This window comes from Oncorhynchus gorbuscha, linkage group LG16 (genome assembly GCF_021184085.1).
Source record: "Oncorhynchus gorbuscha isolate QuinsamMale2020 ecotype Even-year linkage group LG16, OgorEven_v1.0, whole genome shotgun sequence".
NCBI classification, from domain to species: domain Eukaryota; kingdom Metazoa; phylum Chordata; class Actinopteri; order Salmoniformes; family Salmonidae; genus Oncorhynchus; species Oncorhynchus gorbuscha.
In genome coordinates, this window is record NC_060188.1 from 76,969,514 (window position 1) to 76,990,092 (window position 20,579).

Sequence of the window (20,579 nt, forward strand, 5' to 3'; positions counted from 1 at the left end):
GATAGGGTTTCTGTGTCTTGTCCTCTCACCAATGAAGTTAGATAGGGTTTCTGTGTCTTGTCCTCTCACCTATGAAGTTAGATAGGGTTTCTGTGTCTTGTCCTCTCATCTATGAAGTTAGATAGGGCCTCTGTGTCTTGTCCTCTCACCAATGAAGTTAGATAGGGCCTCTGTGTCTTGTCCTCTCATCTATGAAGTTAGATAGGGTTTCTGTGTCTTGTCCTCTCATCTATGAAGTTAGATAGGGTTTCTGTGTCTTGTCCTCTCATCTATGAAGTTAGATAGGGCCTCTGTGTCTTGTCCTCTCACCAATGAAGTTAGATAGGGTTTCTGTGTCTTGTCCTCTCATCTATGAAGTTAGATAGGGCCTCTGTGTCTTGTCCTCTCATCTATGAAGTTAGATAGGGTTTCTGTGTCTTGTCCTCTCATCTATGAAGTTAGATAGGGCCTCTGTGTCTTGTCCTCTCATCTATGAAGTTAGATAGGGCCTCTGTGTCTTGTCCTCTCATCTATGAAGTTAGATAGGGCCTCTGTGTCTTGTCCTCTCATCTATGAAGTTAGATAGGGCCTCTGTGTCTTGTCCTCTCATCTATGAAGTTAGATAGGGCCTCTGTGTCTTGTCCTCTCATCTATGAAGTTAGATAGGGCCTCTGTGTCTTGTCCTCTCATCTATGAAGTTAGATAGGGCCTCTGTGTCTTGTCCTCTCATCTATGAAGTTAGATAGGGCCTCTGTGTCTTGTCCTCTCATCTATGAAGTTAGATAGGGCCTCTGTGTCTTGTCCTCTCATCTATGAAGTTAGATAGTGTTTCTGTGTCTTGTCCTCTCATCTATGAAGTTAGATAGGGCCTCTGTGTCTTGTCCTCTCATCGATGAAGTTAGATAGGGCCTCTGTGTCTTGTCCTCTCATCTATGAAGTTAGATAGGGCCTCTGTGTCTTGTCCTCTCATCTATGAAGTTAGATAGGGCCTCTGTGTCTTGTCCTCTCATCTATGAAGTTAGATAGGGTTTCTGTGGCCTCTCTTTCAATGTACAGAATACCTTTTGACTGGCCAATCATCCTTTCAGTTTTGTGTGTAAATCATCTGCGACCTCCAGCGTCATGTAGCACATGTCCACCTGCTGTGCTGCTCTCCTCCGCTGGTACAGCTTGTCCACTGTCACAGTGTACAGTATAGTCAGGCCTGCTGTTTACACAGCAGCCAGTCAGCCGTACGCTAGCTAGCAGCTCTATTAGACAGGGGGAGAAGAGAGGAAGCTCCGAACCAGACACAGACGGCCAGTGTTTCCTTGGTAGACTGAAGCTGCTGTGTGAAGGGGGTAGGGGTGAGGGGGTGAGGGAAAGGACATTATAATGTGATACGGAGCTCATGCTTTTATGCCTGGCCGTGGCCAGATGTTGAGTGGAGGAGGGAGAGGGTGAGAGGGGTCAGTCTGCTGGGGCTGTTCACTACTTTGGACATGGTCCCACTCTGAAACGAGACTCATTTAACTTGAACTGAGGAAATTATGTCTATTTCTAGAAAGAACATTTTGAGAGAGACAGTATTTTCCATACTTTTACTTTTCAGAGTTTCTCTTCCGTGGCCGTGCTTTTCCTCTTAATCTTTAAAAGTCATGTTGACCTTCTTTGAGTGTTTCTGATAACCTCATGTTCATATTGTTAGTTTCCAGCTGGGAGCATTCAGGCATGAGCACCATTATAAACTCCTTAATAAACCTCATAATGTATTGAGCATGTCTTATTGTTGCAATAATATTCAATTATATTAAAACCATCTGTTTTTTTGCTACTTAATCTTTATTCTCCTGATAATTAACCTGGAAGTCTATGTTTCGGCCTGGAAATGTTGTATTTATTACATGTAGTTAGTTATCTGTCTCTGTTGTAAACTGTCAGGTGTAGACGGACTGATTGTGCTGTGGGACCCACATTGCATCGGAGTGGTCCAAGTTGTCTGTGTAATGGTTGCGATTGCTTCTAATGCGCTGGAAGGGAGAGTTTGTCTTATATTAAATTACAGTTACTGGCCCAGATTGGCCAAGCTGTTCCAGATGACCTTTTAGTAACATCTGCTTGTGTGTGTGTGTGTGTGTGTGTGTGTGTGTGTGTGTGTGTGTGTGTGTGTGTGTGTGTGTGTGTGTGTGTGTGTGTGTGTGTGTGTGTGTGTGTGTGTGTGTGTGTGTGTGTGTGTGTGTGTGTGTGTGTGTGTGTGTGTGTGTGTGTGTGTGTGTGTGTGTGTGTGTGTGTGTGTGTGAGGTCACATTGTTTCCTGGTGCTGAGAGAGCTGGGCCTTGTGTTAGGAGTCTCTCCATCACTCAGTCAGATGCCATGTGCCAGACTGTTGCTCTTGGCTCAGACAGAAAGAAAGACTGACACGGGGTAAATGCGTCAGTCTACTTTGCCCTCAGGCTCGTTCTTCCAATCTCCTTATCCTGTGTGTGTGTTCCAGTTTCCTACCAGCCTATTCATTCACAGACCTCGTTGTCTTCCAGTCTCCTTATCCTGCAGGAGTGTGTGTGTGTTCCAGTTTCCTACCAGCCTATTCATTCACAGACCTCGTTGTCTTCCTATCTCCTTATCCTGCAGGAGTGTGTGTGTGTTCCAGTTTCCTACCAGCCTATTCATTCACAGACCTCATTGTCTTCCTATCTCCTTATCCTGCAGGAGTGTGTGTGTGTTCCAGTTTCCTACCAGCCTATTCATTCACAGACTTCGTTGTCTTCCTATCTCCTTATCCTGCAGGAGTGTGTGTGTGTTCCAGTTTCCTACCAGCCTATTCATTCACAGACTTCGTTGTCTTCCTATCTCCTTATCCTGCAGGAGTGTGTGTGTGTTCCAGTTTCCTACCAGCCTATTCATTCACAGACCTCGTTGTCAACCAGTCTCCTTATCCTGTAGGAGTGTGTGTGTGTTCCAGTTTCCTACCAGCCTATTCCTACCTCGTTGTCTTCCATCTGTGACCTCGTTGTCTTCCTATCTCCTTATCCTGCAGTTTCCTACCAGCCTATTCATTCACAGACCTCGTTGTCTTCCAATCTCCTTATCCTGCAGGAGTGTGTGTGTTCCAGTTTCCTACCAGCCTATTCATTCACAGACCTCGTTGTCTTCCAATCTCCTTATCCTGCAGGAGTGTGTGTGTTCCAGTTTCCTACCAGCCTATTCATTCACAGACCTCGTTGTCTTCCTATCTCCTTATCCTGCAGGAGTGTGTGTGTGTTCCAGTTTCCTACCAGCCTATTCATTCACAGACCTCGTTGTCTTCCTATCTCCTTATCCTGCAGGAGTGTGTGTGTGTTCCAGTTTCCTACCAGCCTATTCATTCACAGACCTCGTTGTCTTCCAATCTCCTTATCCTGCAGGGTGTGTGTGTTCCAGTTTCCTACCAGCCTATTCATGCAGACCTCGTTGTCTTCCTATCTCCTTATCCTGCAGGAGTGTGTGTGTGTTCCAGTTTCCTACCAGCCTATTCATTCACAGACCTCGTTGTCTTCCTATCTCCTTATCCTGCAGGAGTGTGTGTGTGTTCCAGTTTCCTACCAGCCTATTCATTCACAGACCTCGTTGTCTTCCTATCTCTTTCTCAGCCTGTGAGAAATAAAGCACCGTACTAAACTACATTAGCTTTAGTAGTATGTAAACAACATGTCGCTTGAATCACACCCTTATGATTAAGCTAATGTGACCTTGATGAGCTGAGGGAGTCACAGAAGCTGAACGTCTTTCCTCTTCCAAATAGTCTTTTTCATGCTCATTAACCGTCAACATACCAAATCATTGTGACCGTTAAGGTACCATTTAATATGACTTAAACCTCTGGCTGGAATCAAATGAGACGACGCATCCTGATTACATTGGGTGGAATACATTGAGAGGTGGATTCCTGGACTAAATTGTGTTTATGCGAGTGGAACAGGGATGCAGGCAGGCCGAATGAGGCTCTCTATGTGAGCAGGGAGAGGACAACTAAGGGCCTTCTCTTCTGATTGCAACCATGCTCCTCTCAGCAGGGGGAAGTCATCCTTACTGACTAATGACCGGATAGACCTTTATTGTAGTTATGTGCTATATCAGCAGACAAAAAAAGTGAGTGAATGTATTGAGGTGTGTTCAGATGATCGTCTACTAATATTTATCATTAGATTTATCCAGCTCCTATATTGTAATTGATCAGTTACTCAGTTTCATCTGATACCTGTTGATAAAACAGAGGATATTAGCTCTTTAGTCTTAATCTGTGAAATAAGTTGCTTTGAACCACAGTCTTTGGATGCCTATAGACTTGGCCGAGTTTTTCAGAAGTTATCTGATTGGATTTCGGCAATCAGATAGGATTAAATGCAAAAAAAAGCTTTTTGAGAAATGTTTGCTAATTTATGGGGAAAAAACTGAAATACCACATTTACATAAGTATTCAGACCCTTTACTCAGTATTTTGTTGAAGCACCTTTGGCAGTGATTACAGCCTCAAGTCTTCTTGGGTATAATGCTACAAGCTTGGCACACCTCTATTTGGGGAGTTTCTCCCATTATTCTCTGCAGATCCTCTCAAGCTCTGTCAGGATGGATGGGGAGCATCTCTGCACAGCTATGTTTAGGCCTCTCCAGATATGTTAGATCGGGTTCATGTCTGGGCTGTGGCTGGGCCACTCAAGGAAGTCCCAAAGCCACTCCTACATTGTCTTGGCTGTGTGCTTTGGGTTGTTGTCCTGCTGGATGGTGAACCTTCGCCCCAGTCTGAGGTCCTGAGTGCTCTGGAGCAAGTTTTCATCAAGAATCTTTGTACTTTTCTCCATTCATCTTTACCTCGATCCTGACTAGTCTCCCAGTCCCTGTCTCTGAAAAATATCCCCACAGCATGATGCTGCCACCACCATGCTTCACCATAGGAATTTTTCCTCTAGAAGTACCGCTTGGCATTCAGGCCAAAGGGTCCAATCTGAGTTTGACGGATCACCACCTCAAGCTGAACTTCGGCAAGACGGAGCTGCTCTTCCTCCCGGGGAAGGACTGCCCGTTCCATGATCTCGCCATCACGGTTGACAACTCCATTGTGTCCTCCTCCCAGAGCGCTAAGAACCTTGGCGTGATCCTGGACAACACCCTGTCGTTCTCAACTAACATCAAGGCGGTGGCCCGTTCCTGTAAGTTCATGCTCTACAACATCCGCAGAGTACGACCCTGCCTCACACAGGAAGCGGCGCAGGTCCTAATCCAGGCACTTGTCATCTCCCGTCTGGATTACTGCAACTCGCTGTTGGCTGGGCTCCCTGCCTGTGCCATTAAACCCCTACAACTCATCCAGAACGCCGCAGCCCGTCTAGTGTTCAACCTTCCCAAGTTCTCTCACGTCACCCCGCTCCTCCGCTCTCTCCACTGGCTTCCAGTTGAAGCTCGCATCCGCTACAAGATCATGGTGCTTGCCTACGGAGCTGTGAGGGGAACGGCACCTCAGTACCTCCAGGCTCTGATCAGGCCCTACACCCAAATAAGGGCACTGCGTTCATCCACCTCTGGCCTGCTCGCCTCCCTACCACTGAGGAAGTACAGTTCCCGCTCAGCCCAGTCAAAACTGTTCGCTGCTCTGGCTCCCCAATGGTGGAACAAACTCCCTCACGACGCCAGGACAGCGGAGTCAATCACCACCTTCCGGAGACACCTGAAACCCCACCTCTTTAAGGAATACCTAGGATAGGATAAAGTAATCCTTCTCACCCCCCCTCCCCCCTTAAAATATTTAGATGCACTATTGTAAAGTGGTTGTTCCACTGGATGTCATAAGGTGAATGCACCAATTTGTAAGTCGCTCTGGATAAGAGCGTCTGCTAAATGACTTAAATGTAATGTAAATGTAAAATTGGATCACACACCTTGAATTTAACAGGAATTTATTTTGTGATTTGAATGGTCGTTTTTCTCAGTGACCGATTGACTTTTGAAACCTCAGTGACATGACTTTTAAGGATAGCCCTCGAGGATTTGATTCAGAAAAACACAGTTTCATATTTTCTGTGAATGTCTAGACGTCTCTGGAAAAGATCCCAATATATCAGAACTGCATGGTTCCTTGAGTCATAACATATGTCAATGTGACTTGATGGATTACATGCAGTGTCTTCAGAAAATTGATTAAATACACATTTTTTGTCATCAATCTACTCACAATACTGCATAATAACAAAGCGAAAACAGGTTTTTGACATTTTTGCAAAAGTATAAAAAATAAAAGACCTAAGTACCTTCTTTGCAGAAGTATTCAGACCCTTTTCTTTGAGACTCAAAATTGAGCTCATGTGCATCCTGTTTCCATTGATCGTCCTTGAGATGTTTCTACAACTTGATTGGAGTCCACCTGTTGTAAATTAAATTGATTGGACATGATTTGGAAAGGCACACACCGGTCTATATAAGGTCCCACAGTCGACCTCATGTCAGAGCAAAATCCAAGCCATGAGGTCGAAGGAATTGTCCGTAGAGCTCCGAGACGGGATTGTGTTCAGGCACAGATCAGGGGAAGGGTACCAAACAATGTCTGCAGCATTGAAGGTCACCAAGAACACAGTGGCCTCCATCATTCTCAAATGGAAAAGGTTTGGAACCACCAAGACTCTTCGTAGAGCTGGCCGCCTGGACAAACTGAGCAATCGGGGGAGAAGGGTCTTGGTCAGGGAGGTGACCAAGAACCCTATGGTCACTCTTACAGAGCTCCAGAGTTCCTTTGTGGAGATGGGAGAACCTTCCAGAAGGACAACCATCTCTGCAGCACTCCAACAATAAGGTCTTTATGGTAGACTGGCCAGACGGAAGCCACTCCTCAGTAAAAGGCACATGAAAGCCCGCTTGGAGTTTGCCAAAAGGCACCTAAAGACTCTCAGACTATGAGAACCAAGATTCCCTGGTCTGATGAAACCAAGATTGGAATCTTTGGCCTGAATGCCAAGCGTCAAGTCTAGAGGAAACCTGGCACCATCCCTATGGTGAAGCACAGTGTTGGCAGCATCATGCTGTGAGGATGTTTTTCAGCGGCAGGGACTGGGAGGCTAGTCAGTATCGAGGGACAGATGAACAGAGCAAAGTACAGAGACATCCTTGATGAAAACCTGCTCCAGAGTGATCAGGACCTCAGAATGGGGCGAAGGTTCACCTTCCAACAGGACAATGACCCTAAGCACACAGCCAAGACAACGCAGGAGTGGCTTCGGGACAAGTCTCTGAATGTCCTTGAGAGGCCCAGCCAGAGCCTGGACTTGAACCCGATCCAACATCTCTGGAGAGACCTGAAAGTAGGTGTGCATCAACACTCCCCATCCAACCTGACAGAGCTGAGGATCTGCAGAGAAGAATGGGGGAAACTCCCCAAATTCAGGTGTGCCAAGCTTGTAGTGTCATACCCAAGAAGACTCGAGGCTGTAATCACTGCCAAAGGTGCTTCAACAAAGTACTGAGTAAAGGGTCTGAATACTTATGTAAATGTGATATTTCAGAATTACATTTTTTGTAAATTAGCACATATTTCTAAAAACCTGGTTTTGCTTTTTTAATATTGATGATGATTTTTTTAATGTACATTTTTTAATAAGGCTGTAACGTAACAAAATATGAAAAAAGTCAAGGGGTCTGAATATACACTGTATATCATCAATCTGTGACGTTTGATCACATCTACTGAGGTTACTTACAGGATATGTGTATAATGAATTAATTCAGGTCCTGGACAACAGCAGGCTTACTCAGTCAGAATCCTCAGAGCCTGTCTTTCAGGCCTACCCCCAGACCATACCACACTGCCATGCTACACAGTTTCCTCAGAGCCTGTCTTTCAGGCCTACCCCCAGACCATACCACACTGCCATGCTACACAGTTTCCTCAGAGCCTGTATTTCAGGCCTACCCCCAGACCATACCACACTGCCATGCTACTCAGTTTCCTCAGAGCATATGTCTTTCAGGCCTACCCCCAGACAATACCACACTGCCATGCTACACAGTTTCCTCAGAGCCTGTCTTTCAGGCCTACCCCCAGACAATACCACACTGCCATGCTACACAGTTTCCTCAGAGCCTGTCTTTCAGGCCTACCCCCAGACCATAGCACACTGCCATGCTACTCAACGGAGGTTGGGGCTTCCACCCTGGCCTGTGTTTGTTCTGTCAGCTCTGGGAACAGAGACACAGAGAACGGAGGTTGGGAGTTCCACCCTGGACTGTGTTTGTTCTGTCAGCTCTGGGAACAGAGACACAGAGAATGGAGGTTGGGGGTTCCACCCTGGCCTGTATTTGTTCTGTCAGCTCTGGGAACAGAGACACAGAGAACGGAGGTTGGGGGTTCCACCCTGGCCTGTGTTTGTTCTGTCAGCTCTGGGAACAGAGACACAGAGAACGGAGGTTGGGGGTTCCACCCTGGCCTGTGTTTGTTCTGTCAGCTCTGGGAACAGAGACACAGAGAACGGAGGTTGGGGGTTCCACCCTGGCCTGTGTTTGTTCTGTCAGCTCTGGGAACAGAGACACAGAGAACGGAGGTTGGGGGTTCCACCCTGGCCTGTGTTGGTTCTGTCAGCTCTGGGAACAGAGACACAGAGAACGGAGGTTGGGAGTTCCACCCTGGCCTGTGTTGGTTCTGTCAGCTCTGGGAACAGAGACACAGGGAATGGAGGTTGGGAGTTCCACCCTGGCCTGTGTTTGTTCTGTCAGCTCTGGGAACAGAGACACAGAGAATGGAGGTTGGGAGTTCCACCCTGGCCTGTGTTTGTTCTTTCAGCTCTGGGAACAGAGACACAGAGAATGGAGGTTGGGGGTTCCACCCTGGCCTGTGTTTGTTCTGTCAGCTCTGGGAACAGAGACACAGAGAACGGAGGTTGGGGGTTCCACCCTGGCCTGTGTTTGTTCTGTCAGCTCTGGGAACAGAGACACAGAGAACGGAGGTTGGAGGTTCCACCCAGGAGCCTCTCTAAGGCTTACCGATGGCAGATACACAGTGTTATGGACTATATTTTGTTTGTAATGGCACAGACTGTTTGATCCATAAGCCCATCCCTATCCTGTAGTGTTTGCACTTTGTAAGTGTGATGCTTTCCTCACGTGCTCATATGTACATGGGAAAATATGCTCATATGTACATGGGAAAATATGCTCATATGTACATGGGAAAATATGTTCATATGTACATGGGAAAATATGCTCATATGTACTTTGGAAAATATGCTCATATGTACATGGGAAAATATGCTCATATGTCTGTAAGTCGCTTTGGATAAAAGCGTCTGCTAAATGGCATATATTATTATTATTATTATGTACATGGGAAAATATGCTCATATGTACATGGGAAAATATGCTCATATGTACTTTGGAAAATATGTTCATATGTACATGGGAAAATATGCTCATATGTACATGGGAAAATATGCTCATATGTACATGGGAGAATATGCTCATATGTACATGGGAAAATATGCTCATATGTACATGGGAAAATATGTTCATATGTACATGGGAAAATATGCTCATATGTACATGGGAAAATATGCTCATATGTACATGGGAAAATATGCTCATATGTACATGGGAGAATATGCTCATATGTACATGGGAAAATATGCTCATATGTACATGGGAAAATATGTTCATATGTACATGGGAAAATATGCTCATATGTACATGGGAAAATATGCTCATATGTACATGGGAAAATATGCTCATATGTACATGGGAAAATATGCTCATATGTACATGGGAAAATATTTAGCCGCCAGTGTGGGTATAGTATTTTTCAAAATAAGAATTGCATACATATGTGGCAGGGTGGGGCTGGATACTTCCCCAGTGAGCATGCTCTTAGTCTCAAGGCTTCAACTCAGTGAGGAACAGGACCGTGAGACTGTCCTAAACCCTTCCTAATATGGAAGAATGTGACAGACAGAATGCCAGAGAACATGGGGCATGTTCCGGAAGAGACCATTCTGTTCTGCTGAGTCACTTTGGCTTAATGAGGAAGAAGGAACACATTGTCTGGCTGTCAAAAGCTGTCAAAGGCTGTCAGAAGCTGTCAGATGCTGTCAGATGCTGTCAGAGGCTGTCAGGGGCTGTCAGAGGCTGTCAGATGCTGTCAGAGGCTGCCAGGGGCTGTCAGAGGCTGTCAGAGGCTGAGAACACAGTTGTTTATGATGCCAGATGAGAGGCTGGGACTGAGACTTTATGGACATTAATGAGAAAACATGAACCTGAGTCTAGACTGACTGTGTCCAGCAGACTAAGGTTTTGAAGGGCCCATGCCATGGATGAAGGACAAGAAACAGCTGGAGGAGAGAAAGAGGGATTGAGGAGGGAGAAAGAGAGGGAGGAGAAAGAGAGGGGGGAGAGAGGAAGGAGAAAGAGAGGGAGGGAGAGAGGGAGGAGAAAGAGAGGGAGGGAGAGAGGAAGGAGAAAGAGAGAGAGGGAGAGAGGAAGGAGAAAGAGAGGGAGGGAGAGAGGGAGGGAGGGAAGAAGGAGAAAGAGGGAGGGAGAGAGGAAGGAGAAACAGAGGGAGGGAGAGAGGGCGAGAGAGAAGAAGGAGAAAGAGGAAGGGAGAGAGGAAGGAGAAAGAGAGGGAGGGAGAGAGGGAGGGAGAGAGGAAGGAGAAAGAGAGGGAGGGAGGGAAGAAGGAGAAAGAGAGGGAGGGAGAGAGGGTGAGAGAGAAATAGGAGAAAGAGGGGAGGGAGAGAGGAAGGAGAAAGAGAGGGAGGGAGAGAGGGTGAGAGAGAAATAGGAGAAAGAGGGGGAGGGAGAGAGGGAGGGAGAGAGGAAGGAGAAAGAGAGGGAGGGAGAGAGGAAGGAGAAAGAAAAGGGAGGGAGGGAGAGAGGAAGGAGAAAGAGAGGGAGGGAGAGATGAAGGAGAAAGAGAGGGAGGGAGAGAGGGAGGGAGGGAAGAAGGAGAAAGAGGGAGGTAGAGAGGAAGGAGAAAGAGAGGGGGAGAGAGGGAGGGTGGGAGAGAGGACGGAGAAAGAGAGGGAGGGAGAGAGGAAGGAGAAAGAGAGGGAGGGAGAGAGGGAGGGAGGGAATAAGGAGAAAGAGGGAGGGAGAGAGGAAGGAGAAAGAGAGGGGGAGAGAGGGAGGGTGGGAGAGAGGACGGAGAAAGAGAGGGAGGGAGAGAGGAAGGAGAAAGAAAAGGGAGGGAGGGAGAGAGGAAGGAGAAAGAGAGGGAGGGAGAGAGGAAGGAGAAAGAGAGGGAGGGAGAGAGGGAGGGAGGGAATAAGGAGAAAGAGGGAGGTAGAGAGGAAGGAGAAAGAGAGGGAGGGAGAGAGGGTGAGAGAGAAGAAGGAGAAATAGGGAGGGAGAGAGGAAGGAGAAAGAGAGGAAGGGAGGGAGGGAAGAAGGAGAAAGAGGGAGGGAGAGAGGAAGGAGAAAGAGAGGGAGGGAGGGAAGAAGGAGAAAGAGAGAGGGAGAGAGGAAGGAGAAAGAGAGGGAGGGAGAGAGGGCGAGAGAGAAGAAGGAGAAAGAGGGAGGGAGAGAGGAAGGAGAAAGAGAAAGAGGGAGGGAGGGAAGAAGGAGAAAGAGGGAGGGAGAGAGGAAGGAGAAAGAGAGGGAGGGAGAGAGGGAGGGAAAGAGAGAGGAGAAAGAGAGGAAGGGAGGGAGGGAAGAAGGAGAAAGAGGGAGGGAGAGAGGAAGGAGAAAGAGAGGAAGGGAGGGAGGGAAGAAGGAGAAAGAGGGAGGGAGAGAGGAAGGAGAAAGAGAGGGAGGGAGAGAGGGAGGAGAAAGAGAGGGAGGGAGAGAGGAAGGAGAAAGAGAGAGAGGGAGAGAGGAAGGAGAAAGAGAGGGAGGGAGAGAGGGAGGGAGGGAAGAAGGAGAAAGAGGGAGGGAGAGAGGAAGGAGAAACAGAGGGAGGGAGAGAGGGCGAGAGAGAAGAAGGAGAAAGAGGAAGGGAGAGAGGAAGGAGAAAGAGAGGGAGGGAGAGAGGGAGGGAGAGAGGAAGGAGAAAGAGAGGGAGGGAGGGAAGAAGGAGAAAGAGAGGGAGGGAGAGAGGGTGAGAGAGAAATAGGAGAAAGAGGGGGAGGGAGAGAGGAAGGAGAAAGAGAGGGAGGGAGAGAGGGTGAGAGAGAAATAGGAGAAAGAGGGGGAGGGAGAGAGGGAGGGAGAGAGGAAGGAGAAAGAGAGGGAGGGAGAGAGGAAGGAGAAAGAAAAGGGAGGGAGGGAGAGAGGAAGGAGAAAGAGAGGGAGAGAGAGAGGAAGGAGAAAGAGAGGGAGGGAGAGAGGGAGGGAGGGAAGAAGGAGAAAGGGAGGTAGAGAGGAAGGAGAAAGAGAGGGGGAGAGAGGGAGGGTGGGAGAGAGGACGGAGAAAGAGAGGGAGGGAGAGAGGAAGGAGAAAGAGAGGGAGGGAGAGAGGGAGGGAGGGAATAAGGAGAAAGAGGGAGGGAGAGAGGAAGGAGAAAGAGAGGGGGAGAGAGGGAGGGTGGGAGAGAGGACGGAGAAAGAGAGGGAGGGAGAGAGGAAGGAGAAAGAAAAGGGAGGGAGGGAGAGAGGAAGGAGAAAGAGAGGGAGGGAGAGAGGAAGGAGAAAGAGAGGGAGGGAGAGAGGGAGGGAGAGAGGAAGGAGAAAGAAAAGGGAGGGAGGGAGAGAGGAAGGAGAAAGAGGGAGGTAGAGAGGAAGGAGAAAGAGAAGGAGGGAGAGAGGGCGAGAGAGAAGAAGGAGAAAGAGGGAGGGAGAGAGGAAGGAGAAAGAGAGGAAGGGAGGGAGGGAAGAAGGAGAAAGAGGGAGGGAGAGAGGAAGGAGAAAGAGAGGGAGGGAGGGAAGAAGGAGAAAGAGAGAGGGAGAGAGGAAGGAGAAAGAGAGGGAGGGAGAGAGGGCGAGAGAGAAGAAGGAGAAAGAGGGAGGGAGAGAGGAAGGAGAAAGAGAGGAAGGGAGGGAGGGAAGAAGGAGAAAGAGGGAGGGAGAGAGGAAGGAGAAAGAGAGGGAGGGAGAGAGGGAGGGAGAGAGAGAGGAGAAAGAGAGGGAGGGAGGGAAGAAGGAGAAAGAGGGAGGGAGAGAGGAAGGAGAAAGAGAGGGAGGGAGAGAGGGAGGGAGAGAGAGAGGAAGGAGAAAGAGAGGGAGGGAGAGAGGAAGGAGAAAGAGAGGGAGGGAGGGAAGAAGGAGAAAGAGAGGGAGGGAGAGAGGAAGGAGAAAGAGAGGGAGGGAGAGAGGGCGAGAGAGAAGCAGGAGAAAGAGGGAGGGAGAGAGGAAGGAGAAAGAGAGGAAGGGAGGGAGGGAAGAAGGAGAAAGAGGGAGGGAGAGAGGAAGGAGAAAGAGAGGGAGGGAGAGAGGGAGGGAGAGAGAGAGGAGAAAGAGAGGGAGGGAGGGAAGAAGGAGAAAGAGGGAGGGAGAGAGGAAGGAGAAAGAGAGGGAGGGAGAGAGGGAGGAGAAAGAGAGGGAGGGAGAGAGGAAGGAGAAAGAGAGGGGGAGAGAGGGAGGGTGGGAGAGAGGACGGAGAAAGAGAGGGAGGGAGAGAGGAAGGAGAAAGAAAAGGGAGGGAGGGAGAGAGGAAGGAGAAAGAGAGGGAGGGAGAGAGGAAGGAGAAAGAGAGGGAGGGAGAGAGGGAGGGAGAGAGGAAGGAGAAAGAAAAGGGAGGGAGGGAGAGAGGAAGGAGAAAGAGGGAGGTAGAGAGGAAGGAGAAAGAGAAGGAGGGAGAGAGGGCGAGAGAGAAGAAGGAGAAAGAGGGAGGGAGAGAGGAAGGAGAAAGAGAGGAAGGGAGGGAGGGAAGAAGGAGAAAGAGGGAGGGAGAGAGGAAGGAGAAAGAGAGGGAGGGAGGGAAGAAGGAGAAAGAGAGAGGGAGAGAGGAAGGAGAAAGAGAGGGAGGGAGAGAGGGCGAGAGAGAAGAAGGAGAAAGAGGGAGGGAGAGAGGAAGGAGAAAGAGAGGAAGGGAGGGAGGGAAGAAGGAGAAAGAGGGAGGGAGAGAGGAAGGAGAAAGAGAGGGAGGGAGAGAGGGAGGGAGAGAGAGAGGAGAAAGAGAGGGAGGGAGGGAAGAAGGAGAAAGAGGGAGGGAGAGAGGAAGGAGAAAGAGAGGGAGGGAGAGAGGGAGGGAGAGAGAGAGGAAGGAGAAAGAGAGGGAGGGAGAGAGGAAGGAGAAAGAGAGGGAGGGAGGGAAGAAGGAGAAAGAGAGGGAGGGAGAGAGGAAGGAGAAAGAGAGGGAGGGAGAGAGGGCGAGAGAGAAGCAGGAGAAAGAGGGAGGGAGAGAGGAAGGAGAAAGAGAGGAAGGGAGGGAGGGAAGAAGGAGAAAGAGGGAGGGAGAGAGGAAGGAGAAAGAGAGGGAGGGAGAGAGGGAGGGAGAGAGAGAGGAGAAAGAGAGGGAGGGAGGGAAGAAGGAGAAAGAGGGAGGGAGAGAGGAAGGAGAAAGAGAGGGAGGGAGAGAGGGAGGAGAAAGAGAGGGAGGGAGAGAGGAAGGAGAAAGAGAGGGAGGGAGAGAGGGCGAGAGAGAAGAAGGAGAAAGAGGGAGGGAGAGAGGAAGGAGAAAGAGAGGAAGGGAGGGAGGGAAGAAGGAGAAAGAGGGAGGGAGAGAGGAAGGAGAAAGAGAGGGAGGGAGAGAGGGAGGGAGAGAGAGAGGAGAAAGAGAGGGAGGGAGAGAGGAAGGAGAAAGAGAGGGAGGGAGGGAAGAAGGAGAAAGAGAGGGAGGGAGAGAGGAAGGAGAAAGAGAGGGAGGGAGAGAGGAAGGAGAAAGAGAGGGAGGGAGAGAGGGAGGGAGAGAGAGAGGAGAAAGAGAGGGAGGGAGAGAGGAAGGAGAAAGAGAGGGAGGGAGGGAAGAAGGAGAAAGAGAGGGAGGGAGAGAGGAAGGAGAAAGAGAGGGAGGGAGAGAGGAAGGAGAAAGAGAGGGAGGGAGAGAGGGCGAGAGAGAAGAAGGAGAAAGAGGGAGGGAGAGAGGAAGGAGAAAGAGAGGAAGGAAGGGAGAGAGGAAGGAGAAAGAGAGGGAGGGAGAGAGGGAGGGAGAGAGAGAGGAGAAAGAGAGGGAGGGAGAGAGAGAGGAGAAAGAGAGGGAGGGAGGGAAGAAGGAGAAAGAGGGAGGGAGAGAGGAAGGAGAAAGAGAGGGAGGGAGAGAGGGAGGGAGAGAGAGAGGAAGGAGAAAGAGAGGGAGGGAGAGAGGGCGAGAGAGAGTGCTTACCTTTCTTGGAATTAATCAAATCAAATCAAAGTATTTGTCACGTGCACTGAATACAACAGGTGAAATGCTTACTTACAGGCTCTAACCAATAGTGCAAAAAAAGGTATTAGGTGAACAATAGGTGGGTAAAGAAATACAACAACAGTAAAAAGACAGGCTATATACAGTAGCGAGGCTATGACAGTAGCGAGGCTATAAAAGTAGCGAGGCTACATACAGACACCGGTTAGTCAGGCTGATTGAGGTAGTATGTACATGTAGATATGTTTAAAGTGACTATGCATATATGATGAACAGAGAGTAGCTGTAGCGTAAAAGAGTGGTTGTCGGTTGGTGGGTGCAGATAGCCCGGGTAGCCATTTGATTACCTGTTCAGGAGTCTTATGGCTTGGGGGTAAAAACTGTTGAGAAGAATTTTGTCCTAGACTTGGCACTCCGGTACCGCTTGCCATGCGGTAGTAGAGAGAACAGTCTATGACTGGGGTGGCTGGGGTCTTTGAAAATGTTTAGGGCCTTCCTCTGACACAACCTGGTGTAGAGGTCCTGGATGGCAGGAAGCTTTGCCCCAGTGATGTACTGGGCTGTACGCACTACCCTCTGTAGTGCCTTGCGGTCAGAGGCCGAGCAATTGCATAACCAGGCAGTGAAGCAGCTGTAGAACCTCTTGAGGATCTCAGGACCCATGCCAAATCTTTTTAGTTTCCTGAAGGGGAATAGGCTTGGTCTTCACGACTGTCTTGGTGTGTTTGGACCATTCAAGTTTGTTGTTGATGTGGACACCAAGGAACATGAAGCTCTCAACCTGCTCCTCTACAGCCCCGTCGATGAGAATGGGGGCATGCTCGGTCCTCCTTTCCCTGTAGTCCACAATAATCTCCTTAGTCTTGGTTACGTTAAGGTATAGGTTGTTATTCTGGCACCACCCGGCCAGGTCTCTGACTTCCTCCCTATAGGCTGTTTCGTTGTTGTCGGTTATCAGGGCTACTACTGTTGTGTCATCTGCAAAGTTAATGATGGTGTTGGACTCATGCCTGGCCATGCAGTCGTGGGTGAACAGGGAGTACAGGAGGGGACTGAGCACACACCCCTGAGTTGCTCCAGTGTTGAGGATCAGTGTGGCAGATGTGTTGCTACCTATCCTCACCACCTGGGGGCGGCCCGTCAGGAAGTCCAGGATCCAGTTGCAGGGGGAGGGGTTTAGTTCCAGGGTCCTTAGCTTACTGATGAGCTTTGAGGGAACTATGGTGTTAAACCCTGAGCTGTAGTCAATGAATAGCATTCTCACACCTCACATTATGTTTTGCATAGTTGATATGCATGTTGTTTTCCTTCATTAGGCAACATGCTCTCTGCCCCTCAGAGAGACAATATATGGAAGGAAAATACAGATAGTCCTTGTGGATAGAGAGAGCAGATCGTTTTTGGTTCACTTCCTGGTAGCCACTGTACGTCCCATCCCCTAAACAGTGTGTTTGTTTGCAGCAGTATGAACAACAGGACCACCTTTCTTTTCCTACGGAGAAAGAATTCCTGCAGCTGGTTTGATCATGAGCATAAATCTGAGGTCTTCTACACTGTTTGGGCCTGTAGCCCTGTACACAGAGATGGAGTCTCACACAGAGGAGAGATAGTGTCTTGGACTGCTGAGTGGATGGGTGGATGATTGAGTGAAAATACGGATCCTTAGTAAATCTAGCAGGCGTTAGTTAGGGAAACAAAACAGAGTAATATAGTATTATGTTTTCCCACATGTCTCTACCGCCATGCTGCTCTATGCCTGGCTGACTCTGTGGAATTTAAATATGGGCCAAATACAGACAGGCGTTGTAGTGGAGCCAGTAGCCAGTTTGATAGTGTGTCTAATCTCAATATTCACTCTATTTACAGTTTTCCTTTACTCATCTCACCTGTTTTCTCTCCCTCCATTCCCCCTCCCCCTCCAATCTCTCTTGTTCTATCTCCTGCTCCCTCTCTGTCTTCCTCTTCCATTCCTCTTCGATGTTCCTCCATAAGGAGAGGGTTACTGTCCATAAGGAGAGAGTTACTGTCCATAAGGAGAGAGTTACTGTCCATAAGGAGAGAGTTACTGTCCATAAGGAGAGGGTTACTGTCCATAAGGAGAGAGTTACTGTCCATAAGGAGAGAGTTACTGTCCATAAGGAGAGGGTTACTGTCCATAAGGAGAGAGTTACTGTCCATAAGGAGAGAGTTACTGTCCATAAGGAGAGAGTTACTGTCCATAAGGAGAGGGTTACTGTCCATAAGGAGAGAGTTACTGTCCATAAGGAGAGAGTTACTGTCCATAAGGAGAGAGTTACTGTCCATAAGGAGAGAGTTACTGTCCATAAGGAGAGAGTTACTGTCCATAAGGAGAGGGTTACTGTCCATAAGGAGAGAGTTACTGTCCATAAGGAGAGAGTTACTGTCCATAAGGAGAGGGTTACTGTCCATAAGGAGAGAGTTACTGTCCATAAGGAGAGGGTTACTGTCCATAAGGAGAGGGTTACTGTCCATAAGGAGAGGGTTACTGTCCATAAGGAGAGAGTTACTGTCCATAAGGAGAGAGTTACTGTCCATAAGGAGAGAGTTACTGTCCATAAGGAGAGAGTTACTGTCCATAAGGAGAAAGTTACTGTCCATAAGGAGAGGGTTACTGTCCATAAGGAGAGAGTTACTGTCCATAAGGAGAGAGTTACTGTCCATAAGGAGAGAGTTACTGTCCATAAGGAGAGGGTTACTGTCCATAAGGAGAGAGTTACTGTCCATAAGGAGAGAGTTACTGTCCATAAGGAGAGGGTTACTGTCCATAAGGAGAGGGTTACTGTCCATAAGGAGAGAGTTACTGTCCATAATGAGAGAGTTACTGTCCATAAGGAGAGGGTTACTGTCCATAAGGAGAGGGTTACTGTCCATAAGGAGAGAGTTACTGTCCATAAGGAGAAAGTTACTGTCCATAAGGAGAGAGTTACTGTCCATAAGGAGAGTGTTGCTGTCCATAAGGAAAGAGTTACTGTCCCATAAGGAGAGGGTTACTGTCCATAAGGAGAGGGTTACTGTCCATAAGGAGAGAGTTACTGTCCATAAGGAGAGAGTTACTGTCCCATAAGGAGAGAGTTACTGTCCATAAGGAGAGGGTTACTGTCCATAAGGAGAGAGTTACTGTCCATAAGGAGAGGGTTACTGTCCATAAGGAGAGAGTTACTGTCCATAAGGAGAGGGTTACTGTCCATAAGGAGAGAGTTACTGTCCATAAGGAGAGAGCTACTGTCCATAAGGAGAGAGTTACTGTCCATAAGGAGAGAGTTACTGTCCATAAGGAGAGAGTTACTGTCCATAAGGAGAGAGTTACTGTCCATAAGGAGAGAGTTACTGTCCATAAGGAGAGGGTTACTGTCCATAAGGAGAGAGTTACTGTCCATAAGGAGAGAGTTACTGTCCATAAGGAGAGAGTTACTGTCCATAAGGAGAGGGTTACTGTCCATAAGGAGAGAGTTACTGTCCATAAGGAGAGAGTTACTGTCCATAAGGAGAGAGTTACTGTCCATAAGGAGAGAGTTACTGTCCATAAGGAGAGGGTTACTGTCCATAAGGAGAGAGTTACTGTCCATAAGGAGAGAGTTACTGTCCATAAGGAGAGGGTTACTGTCCATAAGGAGAGAGTTACTGTCCATAAGGAGAGAGTTACTGTCCATAAGGAGAGGGTTACTGTCCATAATGAGAGAGTTACTGTTCAGTCAAGCCTGACAAATGGTTTCTTCATCCATCTGTCCCAGTATTACCTGCATGTACCATTGAGGTTTGTTGTGACACTTGTTGTCAGGGAGGCTATACAGTAGCTAGTCTTTACATAGATACACACATCTTAATGGATGGGCCATATACTGTGATGGTAATATATATAATAATAATAATATAATAATAATATATGTATATATTATTACTGTGATGGTGTGCTGCTCCTTTACTTCCTTACCTTGTTCCTACAGAGGAAATTAAGCTTCCTCATGATGTGTTTTCTGTCTTCACAGAGCTTCCAGTGTTCCCAAGGCTGATACACCAAAGGTAAGTACACTCCAGTGAATGAATAACATATAAACAGGATGAATGGACAATGTTACAGCACCTTGTGATTGGCTGTTATGAGCATTATGCAACACTAGGGAATAATATGCTGCTGACGGCTCTGAGGCACATACCATACTGCTGGGGAGCATTTCTCTGTAGGAGTTTACTGTAGGAGGTTGCTGTACGGTTTGCTGAGTGAGTTTGCTGTGTGGTTTGCAGTGTGTGAGTGTCATGCATGTGTGTCCTCAACTTCCTATAGGACGAGCCACTGGAGATCATTAAGCCTGTGCCAATCACCCATCCAGCGCCGCCCTTCACCAGCCCCTCCCCCCAACCCGGTGCTGCCTACAACAAGACGGCCCGCCCCTTTGGCGGGGGCAGCAGTGTGGGTGCAGTCACTTCCTCCCTGACCGCCCCAAAGGTGGCCTCCATCCCCTCTGCATCGTCTGCTTTCACCCCCGCCGCCCCCTCCTCCCAGCAGCCCCAGCCTCCCTTCCCACTAGCTAGCCGCTCCCCAGCCCCACCAAGCACGGCCCCACCCCCCAGACCCGACTCTGGCCGTTCCCCCTTCACCACCCCCTCCTCCACTTCCTCCTCTTCTGCCTCATCCTCCCCGGCCAGAGTGACAGCCCCCTCCTCCCAGCAGCCCCAGCCTCCCTTCCCACTAGCTAGCCGCTCCCGCTCCCCAGCCCCACCAAGCACGGCCCCACCCCCCAGACCCGACTCTGGCCGTTCCTCCTTCACCACCCCCTCCTCCACTCCCTCCTCTTCTGCCTCATCCTCCCCGGCCAGAGTGACAGCCCCCTCCTCCAATCCCGGTGCTCCGCAGTCCTCTTGCTATAACACGCCAATAAACCTGTACTCCAATGCCAATGCCTGTGAGGTGGCCATAGGACAGAGGCGGGGCCTGTTGGAAGCCCAGGGTGTGGTGGTCGACCAGATCAAAGAACAGTTTAATGGGTGAGTGGCACTAACCCCAAACCCTCCTCTCACCTCTTCTCCTCTTCTCTTACTTTCTTTATCTAATCAAACCCTCCTCTCACCTCTTCTCCTCTTCTCTTACTTTCTTTATCTAATCAAACCCTCCTCTCACCTCTTCTCCTCTTCTCTTACTTTCTTTATCTAACCAAACCCTCCTCTCACCTCTTCTCCTCTTCTCTTACTTTCTTTATCTAACCAAACCCTCCTCTCACCTCTTCTCCTCTTCTCTTACTTTCTTTATCTAATCAAACCCTCCTCTCACCTCTTCTCCTCTTCTCTTACTTTCTTTATCTAACCAAACCCTCCTCTCACCTCTTCTCTTCTCTTACTTTCTTTATCTAATCAAACCCTCCTCTCACCTCTTCTCCTCTTCTCTTACTTTCTTTATCTAACCAAACCCTCCTCTCACCTCTTCTCCTCTTCTCTTACTTTC

The 20,579-nt window shown here is 48.6% G+C and overlaps 1 protein-coding gene across 3 annotated transcripts in view; it reads left to right on the forward strand.

Moving 5' to 3' along the window:
- LOC123999098 (PDZ and LIM domain protein 5-like) overlaps positions 1-20,579 on the forward strand; it is a 144,920-nt gene that overhangs the window by 80,546 nt on the left and 43,795 nt on the right. For all 3 annotated transcript variants that reach the window (XM_046304509.1, XM_046304511.1, XM_046304510.1), the window contains exons 4-5: positions 19,129-19,162; positions 19,425-20,125. In XM_046304509.1, the coding sequence (XP_046160465.1) occupies positions 19,129-19,162; positions 19,425-20,125 (735 nt within the window). The remainder of the gene's footprint in view (positions 1-19,128; positions 19,163-19,424; positions 20,126-20,579) is intronic.